At 40.4% G+C, this 20,015-nt stretch overlaps 1 protein-coding gene across 4 annotated transcripts in view; it reads left to right on the forward strand.

Moving 5' to 3' along the window:
- NRCAM (neuronal cell adhesion molecule) overlaps nt 1-20,015 on the forward strand; it is an 88,035-nt gene that overhangs the window by 25,145 nt on the left and 42,875 nt on the right. For all 4 annotated transcript variants that reach the window (XM_012811259.1, XM_012811266.1, XM_012811275.2 and 1 more), the window contains 3 exons: nt 7,496-7,627; nt 16,299-16,442; nt 19,043-19,154. In XM_012811259.1, the coding sequence (XP_012666713.1) occupies nt 7,496-7,627; nt 16,299-16,442; nt 19,043-19,154 (388 nt within the window). The remainder of the gene's footprint in view (nt 1-7,495; nt 7,628-16,298; nt 16,443-19,042; nt 19,155-20,015) is intronic.

Here is a 20,015-nt window from a genome sequence, read left to right on the forward strand (position 1 = left end):
GGTTGGTGGGCATTTAGGCTGTTTCTACATTTTGGCAATTGTAAATTGAGCTGCAATAAACAGTCTAGTGCAAGTGTCCTTATGATAAAAGGATTTGTTTCCTTCTAGGTAGATACCCAGTAATGGGATTGCAGGATCAAATGGAAGGTCTAGCTTGAGTTCTTTGAGAGTTCTCCATACTTCCTTCCAAAAAGGTTGTATTAGTTTGCAGTCCCACTAGCAGTGTAAAAGTGTTCCCTTCTCTCCACATCCACGCCAGCATCTACAGTTTTGAGATTTTGTGATGTGGGCCATTCTTGCTGGGGTTAGATGCTATCTCAGGGTGGTTTTGATTTGCATTTCTCTAATAATTAGGGATGATGAGCATTTTTTCATATGTATGTTAGCTATTTGTCTTCTATTGATATATGGGATTGTTGGTTTTTTTCGTGTATATTAATTTGAGTTCTCTATAGATACTAATTATCAAGCTTTTGTCTGATTCAAAATATGCAAATATCCTTTTCCATGGGCAGTGCCCATGGCTCAAAGGAGTAGGGCACCAGCCCCATATGCTAGAGGTGACGAGTTCAAACCCAGCCCTGGCCAAAAACTGCAAATATATATATATATATATATCTTTTCCCATTGTGTAGGTTGTCCATTTGCTGTGGTTGTTGTCTCCTTAGCTGTACAGAAGCTTTTCAGTTCAATTAAGTCCCATTTGTTTATTTTTGTGTTGTTGCAATTGCCACAGCAATATTCCTCATGAAGTCTTTCCCCAGGTCGGTATCTTCCAGTGTTTTTCCTATGCTTTCTTTAAGGATTTTTATTGTTTCGTGCCTTAAATTTAAGTCCTTCATCCATCTTGTATCAATTTTTGTGAATAGAGAAAGGTGTGTGGGTCCAGTTTCAGTCTTTTACATGTGGATATCCAATTCTCCCAGCACCACTTATTGAATAGGGAGTCTTTCCCCCAGTATATGTTCTTATTTGGTTTATTGAAGATTAGGTGGTTGTAAGATGTTAGTTTCATTTCCTGGTTCTCTATTCAATTGCAAATGTCTATGTCTCTATTTTTGTGCCAGTACCATGCTGTCTTCACCACTATGGCTTTGTAGTACAGCCTAAAATCTGGTATGCTGATGCCTGTGGCTTTTTTTATTACTAAGAACTGCCTTAGCTATGTGGCGTTTTTCTGGTTCCATACAAAATGCAGAATCATTTTCTCTAAGTCTTGAAAGTATGATGTTGGTATTTTAATAGGGATGGCATTGAATAGGTAGATTGCTTTGGCAAGTATAGACATTTTGACAATGCCAATTCTTCCCAGCCATGAGCATGGTATGTCCTTCCATTTGTTAACATCCTCTGTTATTTCCTTTCTTAGGGTTTCATACTTTTCTTTATAGAGGTCCTTTACCTCTTTCATTAGGTATATTCATTTTCTAGGTATTTCATTTTCTTTGAAGCTATGGTGAAGGAAGTTGTGTCCTTAATTAGCCTCTTATCTTGGCTGTTATTGGCATATACAAAGGCTACTGACTTGTGGACATTGATTTTATATCCTGAGACATTACTGTATTATTTTTTGATGACTTCCAGGAGTCTTGTGGTTGAGTCTTTGGAGTTCTCTAAGTATAAGATTATATCATCAGCAGAGGGAGAGTTTGACCTCCTCTGCTCCCATTTGGATGCCCTTTATTTTCTTGTCTTGTCTAATTGTATTGGCTAGAACTTCCAGCAGTATGTTGAATAGTAATGGTGGCAGAGGACAACCTTGTCTAGTTCTAGTTCTAAGAGGAAAAGCTTTTGGTTTTACTCCATTCAGTAAAACATTAGCTGTGGGTTTGTCATAGATAGTTTTGATCAGATTCAGAAATGCGCCACATATGCCTATACTCTTCAATGTGCTAATTAGAAAAGGATGCTGGATTTTATCGAATGCTTTTTCTGCTGACAGAATCATATGGTCTTTGTTTTTGCTTCTGTTAATACAGTAAATAACACTTATGGACTTGTGTATGTTAAACCAGCTTTGCATTCCTGGGATGAAACATATTTGATCATGATGTATGATTTTTTTGATGATAAGCTGTAATCTATTGGCTAGGATTTTTGTTGAGAATTTTTGCATCTATATTCATTAGTGAAATTGGTCTGAAATTCTCTTTTTTAGTTGGGTCTTTTCCTGGTTTTGTTATAAGGTGATGTTTGCTTCGTAGAACATGTTGGGGAAGATTCCTTCCTCTTCAATTTTTTGGAATAATTTCTGCAGTATGGGAATAAGCTCTTCCTTGAAGGTTTGATATAATTTTGGTATGAAGCTATCCAGACAGGGCATTTTTCTGTTGGAAGATTTTTTATTGTTTCTATGATCTCAGTGCTTGAAATTGGTCTCTTCAGGAGCTCTATTTTTTCCTGGCTAAATCTAGGGAGAGGATGTGATTCTAAACATTGATCCATTTCCTTCACATTGTCAAATTTCTGGGCATAAAGTTTCTGGTAGTATTCAGAGATGATCTCTTGTATCTCTGTGGCATCAGTTGTTATTTACCCTTTATCATTTCTGATTGAGGTTACTAGAGATTTTACTTTTCTATTTCTAGTTAGTCTGGCCAAAGGTTTATCTATTTTATTTATTTTTTCAAAGAAACAACTCATTGTTTCATTAATTTTCTGAATGATTCTTTTGTTTTCAATTTCATTGATCTCTGACTTAATTTTGGATATTTCTTTTCTTCTGCTAGGTTTAGGCCTAGGTTGTTCTTCTTTTTCCAGTTCCATAGGGTGGCTTGTGAGTTTGTTGATGCTCTCTCTCTTTCTGTTTTCCAAATTTAGGCATCTAAAGCAATAAATTTTCCTCTCAGAACTGCTTTTCCAGTATCCCACAGGTTTTGGTAGCTTATGTCTTTATTGTTCTTATGCTCAAGAAAGTTAATGATTTCCTCTTTTATTTCTTCCTGCACCCAACTGTCATTCAACAGAAGGCTTTTCAATTTCTATGCCTTTGTGTGGGGTTGAATATTTTTGTTGGAGTTGAGTTCCACCTTTAGTACCTTGTGGTCTGAGAAGATACAAGGTAAAATTTCAACTCTCTTGATTCTGTTGAGGTTAGTTTTGTTAGTTTTCTATAGGATACACTATTGCTCAGACTAAGTAAGGTCCGTTTCAAGAATGTGGGAGTATTTAAGTTGGGTCCATAAATATGTAGAATTCTTGTATTTTTCACTTGACCAATATAAAGTGACCATCTTTGTCTTTTTGACTTTAGTTGCTTTAAATCCACATGTATCTGAAAATAAGATTGCAACCCCTCTTTTCTTCTGAATTCCATTTGCCTGAAAAATTGTCTTCCAGCCTTTAACTCGGAGTTTTAATTTGTCTTTTGAAGCTAGGTGTGTTTCCTGCAGACAGCAAATGGATGGTTTGTGTTTTTTTACCCAGTCAGCCAATCTATGTCTCTTTAGTGGGGAATTCAAGCCATTAACATTTATTGAGATAATTGATAAGTATGGTAGTGTTCTATTCTTCTTATTTTGTGAGAGTCCATTGCTTAGTTTTATCCTTTGCATCATTGTGGAAGTTAGGTTCTGTCCTTTAATTTCTGAGTTCTTACTTTGCTATTGATCCATTGTGATAGTCAGTATGTAGAACAGGTTGAAGTGCATCCTGCAGAGCTGGTCTTGTTGTAGCAAATTTCCTTAATGGTTGTGTATCAGTAAATGATTTGGTTTCTCTGTCAATTTTAAAGCTTAGCTTAGCAGGGTATAGAATTCTGGGCTGGAAATTATTCTGTTTAGATAGATTAAAGGTAGATGACCATTGTCTTCTTGTTTGAAAAGTTTCATTAGAGAAGTCTGCAGTCACCCTGATGGATTTTTCCCTATAGGTCAACTGTTGCTTACTCCTGGAAGCTTGAAGAATCTTTTCTTTTGTCTTGACTTTGGACAGGTTCATCACTATGTGTCTTGGAGAATCTCTGTTAGAGTTGAGGCAACCTGGGGTCCAATATTCTTCTGAAAGGAGTGTGTCAGAATCTTTTGTGATATTTGGGAAATTTTCATTAATAATATTTTCTAGTATGGCTTCCATTTCCTAGAGCATTCTTCTTCCCCTTCTGGGATACCTAGAATTCATATCTTTGAACGCTTCATAAAGTTCCATAATTCTGTCAGCAAACGTTCTGCTTTCTCTCTCTTCTTTTCTGCCTCTTTGACTATCTGAGTTATCTCAAGAACTTTGTCCCTACCTCTGAGATTCTTTCTTCTGCATGGTCTAATCTGTTGTTGATACTTTCTATTGCATCTTTAAGTTCCCTAATTGACTGCTTCAGGTCCTTTAGCTCTGCTATATCCTTTCTATATTCTTCATATCATTCATCTCTTATTTGATTCTCTTTTTGGATTTCCTTTTGGTTATTTTCCACGTTATCAGCAGTTTCCTTCATTTCCTTCATTATTTTCATCATGTGTATTCTAAATTCCCTTTCTGTCATTTCTAACATTTCTTTATAGGTGGAATCCTCTGCAGTAGCTACCTCACAGTCCCTTGGGGGGGTTGCTCTGGACTGGTTTTTCACATTGCCAGGATTTTTCTGATGACTCTTCCTCATGAGTGTTTTCTTTTATCTGTTTCCTTGCTCTAATTTTCCTTTCACTTCCTCTTGCTCTTTAAGTTACCATGCCTCTGGCAGAGGGTTTTTATGAGTCCTTTTGGTATAGGACCAGAAGGATGAGAAGATTGAAGAGCAAGAAGGGAAAAAAGATTTAAAAAAAGAAAAAAAGAAAAAAGAGAAAGGAAAGGGGATGAGTAAAAGGGAATATTGACAAAAAGAAGAGGCACAGAAAGAGGAAGAAGGAGCAATATAGTAGAGTACTTCGACCCAACCTTAAAAAACCCCAACCTCTAGGGGTGCCGGGTTGAGTAGTTCCCTTGAGGTCAGCAGCTCTTTGCTAGCCTGTTCAGACACAGTACCCCCACCTCCACTAAGTACAGAGGAAAGAAAAAAGTGCTATAAATGAAACCAAAACAAGCAAACAGAAAACTTTATGGGAACATTTGGGGGGGAAACCAAATAATAGGGGTAGAAACACTAGCAAAAATGAAGTTCTAATTGTTAAAGAAGGCAACAGTGGAAAATTATATGTAAATTAGAAAAATAAAGAAAGAAAAGAAAGAAAAAAAAGAGAAAAATCTAGAGGCAAAATGTTGAAATTTTAAAAAACTCCAAAAAACCAAAACTAAAAACAGAGCAGTATATATATCTTGCTGAATATTGTTTGGGCAACAGGTGATCTTCTGGGGTATGCGATGTTAATCACAATGTTGATACGGCTATATGAGATGGAGACTGGAGGCCTCTGCTGATTTCTCAAACCCCACAGGGTAGAGAACCTAAATCTCTCCTCAGCCCACTTAAAAGTCACTTTAAACTATTAACCTTGGCTAAGCAGAAGCTTTCCCAGGAAAGTACTTGTTGCTGGGATCATTCCTGAAGTAGTTGCCCGCTTACCCAATGTGCCCAAACTAGTCTCACTCTATGCCCCTGAGGGCCAAGGCTGTAAGGCATCTCATCTCAGTTCCCACCTTTAGGCTGCTCAGTCACTAGATTACTCTGTGACCCTGAGGGCAGAGCTTGCTGAGGCAGTTCTCCCACAATGGCCCTGTGCTGCCCACAGCCAAACACTATTAGCTCCATCCAGCTCAGCGGTGCAGTCTGGGGCCCTTGACAACGCATAAAGTCCTCCACACTCTTGCCCAAGTTCTTCCAAGGTAGTTCAACTGAGTACCAAGTTCAAAAAAAAACCAAAACAGCTCACAGGTCTTTCCAATTTGTAGTCTCACTGCTGCTGTACTTACAGCTGCCAGCGGGATTAGACTAAACAAACACATGCAACCACTTGCTAGTTCTCCACTGCTTTTGTCCTCCTCATGGGGCCCAGAAGTCCCTTGCTTACTCCCTGTGTCCCCAAAGGGATATTTCTGGGCAGAACCCACCAGCCAGAGATGCCTAGAGTCTTCTCTCCCCAGTCTCACTATGTCCACTTCCAAAGAAGCTGTGACTCAGCTGCCATCTTGCTCCTCCCCTCCCACAAATTCTTTAATATTTATTCCCAAGAGATTAGGGTGACCAGATTTTAACATTTGTAAAGCGGGACAACATGGCCTGGAGCAGGGCGGGAGCGGGGCAGGGGATGGGGCAGGGCAGGGCCTGACAACAATGCAAACTTTGATGAGCAGTTCTGGATAATCACTTCTCAACAATTATTTGTTATTATTACAGTTTAACATTATAAAATTAACAAAAAAATATAAAACTCATATTCTGGTGAAATAGCCACATGGCAGCCGAAAACCGTATATTCCCTTCCTGTTCTCCCACCCATTCGTGCATTCTTTCCAAAAATTGGGACTTTTTTAAAAGCCACAGGACATGGGACAAATTGTTTAAAAGTGGGACTGTCCCACTAAAAGCAGGACGTCTGGTCACTCTACAAGAGATGGAGTTTACTCTGCCCCTTCTAGAGCATAGGCTGTATGTAGTGACTCACTGCTAATAGACAGAGTATAGAATCCAGGAAAATAGTAACTTTGCCAGATACCACCTTATCCAAGTGAGGAATGTTGACACCACCATTAATAAATCATGTTGACTTCTTATCCTCCCTGATAGGGTCCACTCAGAATGGTCCATCACCACTGTGGTATTCTTAGAAACCCTAAACCTCAGGCTAATTGTGAGAAAATACCAGACAAATCCAAGTTGAAAGCATTCTATAAAATAATTAACCAGGACTCTTCAAATGTGTCAGACAAAACAAGGAAAGACTAAGAAGCTGTCAGGTTGGAGAAGACTAAAGAGTCATGAGAAGCAAATGTAATATGGCATCTGGGACAGGATCCTGAGATAGAAACAAGATATCAGTGGAAAAACTAGGGAAATATTAACAAAGTATATAGTTTAGCTAATGGTACTAATATTAAGTTTTTATTTTGATACCATCCCATGGCTATGTACATTCAATGTTAACATTAGAGGAAGCAAATGAAGTGTGTATGAGAACACTCTGTATTACCTTTGCAGTTCTTCAAGAATGAAGTTTTAAAATTGCTTCCTAATTTTCTAATTGCGTGTATTCTACAGGGCTCAGAATTTAAATTCATTTTTCTTAGCTCTACCTGTATCTATAAATTGCTCCACAACCTTAAATAAATCTGTTACCTTTTTGATGTCTGATTACCCTTAATGTAAAATGATGCAGTGACATTTGTATCAAACATGTCTAGAAATAATACATATATGCCAGCAAGTTTCTTTAAACAATTCTTTTGGAAATCTTAAGTGTTCTTTGAAGCATCACTTAGAAATATATTCCTTCTTTAAAAAATGAAGCTAGCAAGCTTCTTGCAAAGTATTTATTTTTATTATTAAACTAGGTCAGTATATTATTTTGCTAAAATACTCATTTGATTAAGATTTTTGGACTTATCTTTTTCTCTTCCTTCAATAAAGCGGCTCCATACTGGATCATGGCACCTCAAAATCTTGTGCTGTCCCCTGGAGAGGATGGGACCCTCATCTGCAGAGCTAATGGCAATCCCAAACCCAGAATTAGCTGGTTAACAAATGGAGTCCCAGTAGAAAGTAAGTTGCCTTAACTGACAATCATTGCAGTATATTTTCAGAGCACATCTACATCTCAACAGTGAATAAATGGTGTTAAAAAATAACTCAGGTTAGGGAAAGAAGCCATAAATACATTAATCAAAGGCACCAACTTACCTTTAGAGTTTATTCTCTGACCATTAGGGTATTTATTTTGACTTTGAATAGTTGATGCTATTGACATAATGATATGTGTTTGTTTGTTTGTTTTATTAAATCATAGCTGTGTACATTAATGCAGTCATGGGGTACAGTGTGCTGGTTTTATATACAATTTGAAATATTTTCATCAAACTGATTAACATAGCCTTCATGGCATTTTCTTAGTTATTGTGTTCAGACATTTATATTCTCCATTTAGAAAGATTCATATGTACCCTTGTAAGATGAACCACAGGTGTGGTCCCACCAATCACTTTCCCTCCACCCATCCGCCCCCCTTCCCTTCCCTCTCCTCTTTGATTGAAAAACTTAGAAATACTTCCTCTGTTTTTTACATGGATAATGGGAAGAATGACTTGGTCAAAAATAAACATCATCAAAACCTCAGATTATCGTCTTTGTTCAAAATGCCAAATGACTCATGGAAGCACTGTAGGAGTCAGAGGCAATGGATGCAGACACAAGGTGCAGGGCCAGTGGATATGACAAGAATAAGAAACATACTATTCTAATTTTAAAATTTTCAGTCCTAAGTATAGCCCAGATATTCCCAGTTTGTCCAGTCTTCAGAAGTCACTGTGCCATTTAAAATCCAATGAAGACAACGTGCTCAGACCCTGAGCAGATTTGGGATGCTGAATCTTTCTCCTCCCTGAGTATTGCTGAGATCGTCCTTACGTAGCCTCACCGTGCTGTCCCTTCATTCAGCAGCATCCCCACTCTGCTGCTCCATTCCCTGCACTTCCTCCCTGCCAGCTTCTCCAAACTGCCACAATGCTGCCCATAACAGTCCCCAAAAGCATGGCCACAGGCCCTTCTGTCAATCTGCTAAATCACAACAAAGAATAGTTTTAAAAATTTTGGTTTTTAAAGGCTTCAAGGTAGTGGAAAGGAATTATAGCAAAGAAAAAAAAACCCTTAAAATGGATATTGTGCCTCATTGCTCCTGGACTTTTCAGCCATGTCCCTGAGGACCCATTAGCTCTCCATTCCCTCTCCCCAATCCAACATCTTTGAACATTTTCCCCTTTTTGGAGTTCAGATGTCCTTGTAGACATGGAGACAGAGAAAATCAGTGTCTGTATCACATCCAGCCCCAAGTTCACCCTCCCAGTCAACACTGTGATTTCAGCAAAGGTATTCATTGCTCAATTTAAAGACAAGTGACTTTCAAGCTTGTGACGTAGCGTAGATCAGCAATCTTGATCACTTCTGAGTTAGAATCAGATATCGGTACCACTGAGCTGACCTGCCCAAAGCAACACACGTTCTTCCCCCTAAGATGGATCTGAAGACTACTAACAGATTTAAAATGGCACAGGACTCTGTTGCTCACCGTCAGGGTCTAACAACTGCAGGTCAGCCGAGTAACTATACCCTGTTGCCTGAAGATTTATCAGGCATTTTCTTGCATTCTTATGGCAGAGTAGTTTTCAGATATACTGAAACAGACAGGCTTTGTTTACTGCAAAAGGAAGATGTTCCAGGAATAAGAACATTCTACAGAGGCTAGCAAATGGGATTTGGATATTTTCACTCCAATTTTAATCATGATTGAGATCAGGAGAAATTGCAGAGAACTTTGTGGTTGTGTATCAGAACGCTGATGCCACTCTCAGGAGAATGTGAGAGGAAAAGTGGCAGGAAGCCAGAACTAAGAGAGGAAATTTTGTGCTATAATCCATGATTTTCTTAGGGATGCACACAGTGGCGGTGAATGATAGCTCAGGCTCAGCATTTCCACAGCATGGCTTACAGCTCAGAGGGTCTGTCTGGATTTATGGAAGGTTAAAAGTGCACATGAGATCCAGACTCAGCGAAACTGACAAGTGGGAGGGGCCAGCCAGCCAGCCACTACTGCCCTAAGGAGGGAGCCAGGACAGGTTGAAAGGATAAACCGTGGAGCTTGACAGCAAGAATGCTGTCCTGAGCAGAGAAAACTGAGACATGGGTTACACAGCAAGAGGAGATAAGATAATGAGACTGATCTTTGCTCCCAATTTGCTTGGCTTGTCATCCTTCTAAACCAACTGTCTTGGTCTGTTCCTGCTGCTATAATGACGTACCTTAGACTAGCTCATTTATAAAGAAGAGAAATTCATTGCTCAGAGTTCTGGAGGCTAAAAAGTCCAGATCAAGGTGCCAGCAGGTGTGGTGTCTGGTGATTGGCGTTGCTCATAACTGCTATTTTCCATGTCCTCACATGGTGGAAGGGGTATCCAGGCTCCCTACAGCCTTCGATAAGAGCTCTAATCCCATTCATGAGGTGGAGCCCTAGTGACTTAATCACATCCCAAAGACCCCACCTCTCAATACCATTGCCTTGGATGTTAGGTTCCATCCAACACATGAATTTCAGATGAACATGAACATTTAGACCACGGCAGCAGCACAGGCAGTGCCTCTGAGAGAATCTCCTAACTATAGTTGTATTAAGAGCTTTCAAAATACACTTATAAACTCCCCTTTAAAGTGCAGCTTTTGTAGTGAGGACCCACTGTAAAAGGCCTGCTTTGGGGACACAGAGCAGTAGTTCTGGAGAGATAAATTAGGTCCACCTGCTGTAACCCTAAATCATTTGATTATGTTCAGAGCAGAAAGAGGACAAAACTTCTCAAATCAGATTTCAAATCAGTTCATTTCTTCCATCCCAAAAGTATTCTTTAAATCTCCATTGGATAGATAAAGGAGGCTGAGCACATATGATTGGAATTCTGCAGCTCCTATAGACCCAGGCTCCCTTGGCCCTGGTGTGCCTCAGAGCAGTCACATTGATGGACACACGAGAAGAGGAACACCCTAGCTTAGCGCAAAGCCAGGGGTCCAGCCCACCAGGCTGCCCAGTGCTGCTGGGAGCAGGTGTGGTATGTTTATAACAAGGTGATGTGGGGCTTTCTCTGCAGCTGGTGGACAAACTGAGCGTGCATAGCTACTGTTTGGACTGAGAGGTGATGGGCTGGCGGGGGCCCCTGCACAGCTCTCTACTTACTCAAACTGCAAAGGCACAGCTGTTCCTTGCCACTGGCACTCAGCAGCTGACCCACCTACAGCTTCTAGGGACTGGCCTCTGGGCTAAGTTCAAAGAGAACCTCATATGCCCCTACCGTGTATTGATCTCTCCTGAACCAAAATGAGGAAGAAAACCATCCAAAAAATGGGCAGACGTTTGAGGAGCTCTGTGCCACCCTGCTGGGTAGTTGCCCCATGGATTAAGAGATCCCTAAATAGAATTGACTTTGAGGTTTGGGAACTATGCTGGAAACAGGGGTGGTACTTGTCATCTGCAGTCTTCTGAGTGGTGTACCCCACAGATGCATCCAGCATTGCTGGGGAGTGGGAGCTGATGGCAGAGAGACACGTAGATGCGGGACAGGAACTGAGTGCAAAATCTGTCACAGTTCGCAAAGGCATTGAACTAGCCCTCATGGAGGCCTGGCATAGGCCCCAGAAGATGTGGGAACACCAGCTGGCTTGCTGACAGCACTCTCCACCCAAGAGAAAGTGCTGTGGGTGGACCAGCTGCTGAGGGTGAGGGGCAGGGTAACAGCTGTATTGCTGCAGTACTGTCACGCAGGGAGCTGTGCCGCATCCCTGCCGGGGGCGTGAATTTTGTCCCCTGACCACACAGCAGAGGGACAGGCAGGGGACTGTACTGCCGGATACCCAGCCTCCCCCTGACAGTCTCCTGACACCTCTGTAGGCCCTGCCTGCCATTGCACACAAATACTGCAAAAAGATGAGCAAGAACAGGGAAACAGAGGGGTGGGCCTTTTTCTTCCAGCAAATGCAACCTCCTTGATCTGTGACTGCCTTTCAGATCCGGAACCCCCTGTTTTAGGGCACTGGAAGAATTAACTCCAGATAACAACTGGGCTTTTATCTTAATGACTTCTAAAGCTTTATCCCCCACAGAACCGGCCAGGTTACTTAAAACTTTCCTTCAAAGAAAAAAAAATAGGCTGTGATAAATATAGAAATTCCCCAAAACCACTGAAAATATTTTTTAAACAACCTACAGAAGCCAGGAAAAAGAACACAGCTGCAGAGAGCTGGTATGGAAAGAGAACTTTGATTATACTGTGTGACAAGAGATATGGAGGTAGAACCCAGGACCAGAAAGAAAATGAACTTGGTATCAGCAGGATGGGGTAAAGCATTTCCCTTCTCTCCCCAAGAAGCTGCCTTTAGGGACTTCAGAATCACCCCTAGGTAGGTGTCCCTAAGTTCCTTCTTCTTCCTCTCAGTCTCCCCGACTGGAGCATCCAGGCCTTCCTGATGGTGGGCCCCAGGCCAAGGTCATGTCACTGTGTTTGGGAGACAGTGAGTGAGTCTACCGTGAGTCCAACATGAGTCCAGTTAGGTCTCTCAGACTCTTCTGCGGGGAACATGTATAAGATCACACCAGTAATATGTCAAAAAGCCCCTTTTCTCTCCAATTTTAGGAGGGAAAGAAAGTGAGGGGATGAGCATAGGCCACAGAGGCACATTTTGCTCACATTGAAGAGAGGGGCTGAGTCACTGACACAAAATAAGCAGCCAGCAGAAGATAGGACCGCTCGTCCAGGAGATCACTGTGATGCCACCTCGGCTTCTTTCTTCTTGCAAAACTAAGGGGCTCAGTTGGCATCTCCTTCTAGGGGATGCAATAAGTAGATGAAGAGGAAAATTTAACTTTTCTACCTTCTGCCCAAATGTTCCGAGTCCAGAGAATATTTATACAGTTGATTAACTCAGAAAACCTGAGCATCAGTCTTATTTGGACAGACCATTAAGGGCTCCTGTTTGTAGTTTCTCATACTCCAAAGTGCATACTCTGCTTTCTGATTAACCTATTTCATGATGTTCTTTTAAAATAAAATGTTACAATAGATGTACACACATTTTTAAGGAGGTAGGCTGGGATTATTATTAATATTATTCTCATTATCTAAATGTTAGTAACATTAATGTTTTTAGCCAGCCATGTCAGGAGGATCAAAGAAAATATTTTCTCTAGGCTACCACCCTAGTTCTAGACCTTGCCTTTGGGGCTGTAAGTTATATGTGGTGCCTCTGCGCTCTTCTTTGATTACAGCACATGAAGTTGGTTATTCCCAGAATTAATTATTACTCCTTGGGATAATTTGGGTTTGCATGTTGGAGAGTTACCGCTACCCAGCTCATAGAGTCCAAAGGCTTCAAATGTCTCTGCTTTAGCGATTTCGTTCTATGTCCAGCTACCAACTGGGCCTCCTTATGTCACCATGACAGTTCCTGGGGTTGTTTGCATTTTTGAAAGTCAGTACTTAAGGAAAATGTAGCCCAAAACCCCCTGGAGGGAGATCTGCTTATTCATTACTCTGACCTAAAGGTTTTGTTTTATTCCTAAATGCCTTGCCAAAAATAAATACTTGAGGGCTGCTCTGTTTAGTGTAAATAAGGCAGAGGCAATCGGATGCCTTTCAGGTAAAAATTATCATCCTGAAGAACTGATAGCAAAGAAAAGGGCAATTGGGGCTCACAGAAAAGCTTTTTGATGTGGTTGATGTTTGTGAGTAATCAGTCTCCACTTAGGGAAAATCATCCTGGGGGCTTTATTTTCATTGACCTTTGTCTTCCATGTTCATGGTAGTGTAAGGTTTTAAATTATTATGGTAAAAATAAATTACAGTAACCACCTTAACCATTTGTAAGTCAGTCGTGTTAAGCATATGCACATTATTGGGCAATAGATGTCCAGAACCAGAGCTCTTTAACCTATTATAAAAGCATGATATCCTCAGGGAACTTGAGGAGCTGTTCCCACAGTCTGCCACCCATCCAGGGAGATTCGGCCTGGACCTCTGCCTGTGCCTCATCACTGTCTACTGTGCCCAAGCACGACACTCCAATGCCTGGCACATCTACAGAGGTGCAGTCGGACGGGCACGTGGTGGGCATCCAGAGTCCCCAAAGGAGTCCCAGCAGCCCTGAATGCCCAACATGCTAAGAATAATTGACAGCAAAAGAGTCTGCAGAAATGCTGCTCTGTTTCCAGCAGGCTTTGTTGAGGCAGCTGGTGGGCATCACTCTGAGTGTGCGAGTCAGAAATGCCCTAGTGAGGCAAGACTTGGGATCTGAGACATGGGACCAGGGCGCCCTAAGGTACAAGGGTCCAGGGCTGCCTGCCACAGCTACTTCCTAGGCCAGTGGGACATTTCTGTCCTCTGCTGTCATTTATTGATGAATCCATATCCTATTGAACTAATTATTATGACTTGTATGTTTCTTCTGCTTGGAAGAATGTATTCCTCCAGGCAGTTTTGAAACAGTAGATGGGAGCAAAGAAGCCAATGCAGGCTCGGTGTCCGTAGCACAGTGGTTACGGTTACGGTACCGGCCACGGACACTCAGGCTGACGGGTTCAAACCTGGCCCGGGCCAGCTAAACAATGACAATGGCAACAACAACAAAAAAATAGGCAGGCATTGTGGCAGGCGCCTGTAGTCCCAGCTACTGGGAGGCTAAGGGAAGAGAATTGCTTAAGCCAAAGGGTTTGAGGTTGCTGTGAGCTGTGACACCATGGCACTCTACCAAGGGTGACAAAGTGAAACTCTGTCTCAAAAAAAAAAAAAAAAAGAAGAAGAAGAAGCCAATTCAAAGTTTCAAAGTATCTCAGTACACCCCATCTAAGTTGAACAAAATGGAGTATCTAAATTGATTTCATAAATTAGCTATTGATTGTGATCAGAGTGTTGAACAGTTACTTTTTAGAGAGCATCTGTCAAGCCTGTTCAGAAATGAAGGCATTAATTAGTCCATGAGGAGTAGCTCACAAGTGAGAATTTTAATAATCCTTGGATGATAGACATTCATTCTGAACTTCAATTTGTGGTGTATTTTTAGAATATTCTGGTCTGAGACTTCTAAAAGACTTTTAGTCTGTAAATGTGATAGAATATGTGGCAGACAAAATAATGGCCCTCCAAAGAGGTCTACATCCTAATGCCTGGAATCTGTGAATATGTGACCTTACCTGGCAAAGGGGCTTTGCACATGTGATTAAAATTAAGGGCCTGTGACACAGAACTAGACTAACTAGTTTGGGCCCAATGTAACCACATGAGCCCTCAAGAAGTAAAGTACCTTTCCTGGCTGTGGTCAAAGACAAGTTTGACTGTGGGAGAATAATGAGAGAGCTGCAACACTAATGGCTTTGAGAACAGAGGAAGGGAACCACGGGCCAAGGAATGGATTCTCCTCTAGAATCTTGAGAAGGGAATGTAGCCCTGCTGATATGTTGATTTTAGCTTGGTGACACCCATGTCAGGCTCCTCCCCTACGGAACTGAATGATGGTAAATTTGGATTGTCTTAAGCCAGTAAATTCATGGTAATTTGTTACAGCAATGGTAGGAAACTATTTCAGAATAGTGAACACAGTACCCGGAGTATGTATACTAGAACAAGGATAAATACTTATAGTTGGGCATTTTTATTCAAGTGGGTTAATAAAGCACAGATGAATCCAATATTTTTTATTTTAATGTGATAAAGGTGTCTAAAAGCAGTGATAAATATATCTTAGGTGCAAATCCTTTCCCTATCACTAAAGAAAAAGAAATGGCATTTACAAGGAGAGTAGAGTCTTCTTACCTGGTTCAAGTTGCAGAAGCAGTTTCAGAGAGAGTGCAGCTATTCGGTTTTGGTTTTGATCAGCATGCTGAGACAAAGATCTAAACCCTTTTCAGTGTGCTTTTAAAGCAATGTAAGGTCACAATCTAAGGTTTAGCATTCACAAAAAGGAATTCTTCTCTAATAGCACAGGAGTTCCAAATTGTTGGACCTGCCGTGGTCTAAATCCTCATGTATTATATTACCTAGCCAGTTCTTTTCCACTTCAGTGAAGGTCGGTCCTTGTCCTGACATTTTTTTTTAAGACCATAAGAAATTTAGATGAAAACACTTGTCTTTAAGAGAAATTTTGCATAATTTATTTTTAATCCAGCCTTGGGAATCTCCAAAGCAGGAAAATAAATTGATTTATTTACATAATATTATATCTGTTTATGTACTTATATATTTATTTATCTATTGCCCTGGCACCTGAAAGGGCTGGGTTTGGATAAGCGAGTGTGTTTTTGTATTTTTTTGGCTAGCTTTTGCTCTGTCCTCATGATGCTTAACTTGCCTTCTCATAAATAACCACAGTCTCTTTGTGAACAAGACAACGTAAGGGTTGTTTTCCTGCATCTCTTAAAATGATAGTCAGTGTTACAGAATCAATCTACTTAGACTAAATGAATATTGAGCAGAGACCCATGCTAATATATGAGAAATAAACTCTGATGAGGAACATTCATGTTTTCTGCCTGGCTTGTGGTCATCTTTTCTGCATGTACCTGAATCGGTCTGTATTTATGTCTTCCTGACCACAATGTAGATCTCAAGCTGTATGAATAAAATATTCATAACACATACAGCTTTTAAGCAAAAAGGAATAAATATACATTTTATGTTTTTACACCCAGTTTCCCCTGAAGACCCCAGCAGAAAAATAGATGGCGATACCATTATTTTTTCAAATGTTCAAGAAAGGTCAAGCGCAGTCTATCAGTGCAATGCCTCTAATGAATATGGATATTTACTGGCAAACGCATTCATCAACGTGTTGGGTAAGCTCTATCTTTATTAAAGACATGGCAAGTTAAATTAACGACTGCTGTTATTTTCCATTCATTCAGCAAAAATATATTGAACATCTACTATGCTTAATGCACAGTGCCTGGAGCTATGTGTATATACAAAGATGAGTAAGACACAGAACTTGCCCTGAAGGCTAGTGCAGTCTGGTCTTAATGTTCTTTCATAACACAGTTTTTTAATGGCAGATTCTCCCTTGTAGAAATAATCTAGTAGGTTGTGCCATTCACAGATTGTCAGATTAAGTGTCAAGCCCCTCAAAGGAAAATAGCATTGGTCTGCTGTTAGTAACCGAATGACACCACTCTTCCATCCTTAGAAACTTGACAAGTTAATTAACAATTTCATGATTCTGATTTTTAAAAAATAAACCATTAATCTTAATCCTTGGGCTTTATCCAAGTCACGGATGTACATTTATTTAATTTGTAAAAATTTGTTTAAAAAACTGTGACATAATCAAACATATTATCAAATGGTTGATTTATGTGAACATTATATTTCTCATAGTGGACAAAACTACAAAAATACCACATTTTAAAAAATTCATGTGAGAATTTTTTTCATAGTGCTAGGGAATTATACTTTAGCTGTGCTGAGATTCAAAGAAAATTAATAATGTCAGGAAGCCAGCCAATACCAGTACTCTATATTTTTCCTGCATACTTGAAATAAAGTTCATTAATCCCATGAAGAATAAGCAGTTAAGATATTAGTGTGTGTTGAGATAGAAGTTTTGATTTGGCTCAGCACTCACTGCTCAGTGAGTAGGGTGCCAGCCACATACACCGAAGCTGGTGGGTTTGAGCCCAGCCTGGGCCTGCTAAACAATAATGACAACTACAACAACAACAAAAATAGCCAGGCCTTATGGCAGGTGCCTGTAGTCCCAGCTACTTAGGAGGCTGAGGCAAGAGAATCACTTAAGCCCAGGAGTTTGAGGTTACTGTGAGCTGTGATATCATAGCACTCTACTGAGGGTGACATAGTAAGACTCTGTCTAAAGAAAAAAAAAAGAAGTTTTGATTTCTGGTTCCATTTTTACTCTCTATCTTTATCCATTCAACTTTTTGGATTCCATATATAAGTGAGATTTTGCAGTATTTTTTATTTGTATCTGGCTTGTTTCACTTAGCATAATGTCTTCCCGGTTGATATATGTTGTCACAAGCAACAGGATTTCCTCCTCTTGTAAGGCTGAGTGGTGTTCCATCGTACATATGTACCAGATTTTCTTGATCTATTCACCCAGTGGTGCACACTGTTGATTTCCTATCTTGGCTACTGTAAATAATGCTACGGTGAACAGGAGAGTTCAGATATCTTGACACACCACCTTCATTTCCTTAGGATATAGGATCATATGGTAGTTTTATTTTTAATTGTTTGACAATTAATTTTTATAAACAATCTTTATACTGTTTTCTGTAACAGCTATATTAGCTTACATTCCCATTAACAGTGTACCAGCATTGCCTTTTTTCCACAGCCTTGCCAATACTTGTCTTTCTTTCTTTTTTTTAAGAGACAGAGTCTCACTTTGTCACCCTCAGTAGAGTGCTGTGGCGTCACAGCTCACAGAAACTTCCCAGCTCTTGGGCTTAGGCGATTCTCTTGCCTCAGCCTCCCAAGTAGCTGGGACTACAGGTGCCCACCACAATGCCTGGCTATTTTTGGTTGCAGTTTGGCCAGGGCCAGATTTGAACCCGCCACCCTCCATTTATGGGGCTGGTGCCCTCACTGAGCCACAGGTGCCACCTGCCAATACTTGTCTTTCATCCCTGTAATATCAGCCATTCTAATAGGTGTGAGGAAATATCTCATTGTAGTTTTGATTTGCATTTCCCTAGTGGTTAGGGATAGTGACCATTTTTTCATATGCCTGTTGACCATTCCAGTGTTTTGCCCATTTTAAATCAGGTTATTCATTTTCTTACTTCTGAGTCATTTGAGTTTCTTATGTATTTTTAATATTAACTCCCTATCAAATATATGGTTTGCAAATATTTTCTCCCATTCCCTAGGTTGTCTTTCCACTCTGTTGATTGTTTCCTTGGCCATACAAGTTTTTTTTTAATCTGACACAATCTCATTTGTCTATTATTTTTGCTGTTGTTGTTGCCCTGGTTCCATTTTTAGTCTTCACACTCATCACTCTGCTCTTTTCTGGCAGCTTATGTGTTCCCCAGCATCCCCACCCATGAGGTTATGATGGGTCAGTCATTCAACAAAAATATACTTGACCATTATTTTTTGTGCCAGAGACTGTGCTGGGGATAAAATGATAAAAAGTTTCATTCCTTGGCTGCAGTGTTGTAGAAGATACAGAGAAGTAACTCAAGAATTAAGATAAAGCCTGAGCAAGATGTAGGGCAGGCAGTAGAGGAAGGAAAATGGCATTTTTCCACCTTGAATGACTGGCAGTGTCAAGCCTGATGGGGATGATAGGGGAGTGATATGCCAGTGGTGCTTTACCATACACTTTTAGTGACCTTAAAACAAAAAGCAATAAACACACTGTGGACCTAAAATGTATTCTGACATTTACTTTACCTTTGTGAAATATTTTTAGCGGAGCCACCACGAATCCTCACACCTACAAATACACTCTACCAGGTCATTGCAAACAGGCCTGCTTTGCTAGACTGTGCCTTCTTTGGGTCTCCTCTCCCGACCATAGAGTGGTAAGTAGTGGCCCTGTGTGTTTTTTAATACTTAACATTTGCTAAAGCTTTCATATTTCTAAATACACTGGATTTTAGTCAAAAAATAAACATTTGAAGGTGAGGCATAATCCATTGTACTATTATGAAATTCACTCATTCATTCACAAACACTTATTAACCACCTGCTCGATGCTAAATGTTCTCATGTGTGTTATCTAGCAGCACACTCTATCAACCACACAGATACATGTCAATAATTTTTTTAAATTTATGGCTGTTGTATTTTACAGTGCCATGGACATTCCCTAGGACTTTGTCAGTAGTCCCTAGACAAAGTGGTTAGGGGACAGTCTTTGGTAATAAAATATTATGGGGTGGGGGATGGTCCTATAAGCTGAAGAGCAGAATCTGCTATTACCAGTGCTTTCCTGAGTATCTCTCCCACTAGATCTGTCTGACTTGGATCCAGTCAAGCTCTCCTGTGTCCTTGAAGACACATGTCTCCCTTCAGACCACTGCCTTTCCTATACCACTCTTGATATAAGTCCTCTAACTCCTTGTAGCATGCCCACTTGAGCTAAAAGAGACAAGGATAGGATGGGTAGACAATAGCTCAGAATGAATAAGTGAAAGAAAATTGGAATATTCAATGATTGATCACCTGTCAGGCCCTGGATACTATGCTGGGCTCCAGCTACTGAGGTGAGAATAAAAACAGGGTTAGGATTAAAGGAAAATCTCCCCAGGCCTCCACTTTAACCCTGAAGAAGGGAAACGGATATTTGGGCAGGCTATTTTGCAGTGAAGATGACAGGTTAACACTTAGATGAGCGGTTGGCTTTGCTCTCTCCCTTTTCTTCGACTTTCACTCCTATCTGA

Source organism: Otolemur garnettii, unplaced genomic scaffold, assembly GCF_000181295.1.
Source record: "Otolemur garnettii isolate 467f Iridium unplaced genomic scaffold, OtoGar3 scaffold00005, whole genome shotgun sequence".
Classification (NCBI taxonomy): Eukaryota; Metazoa; Chordata; class Mammalia; order Primates; family Galagidae; genus Otolemur; species Otolemur garnettii.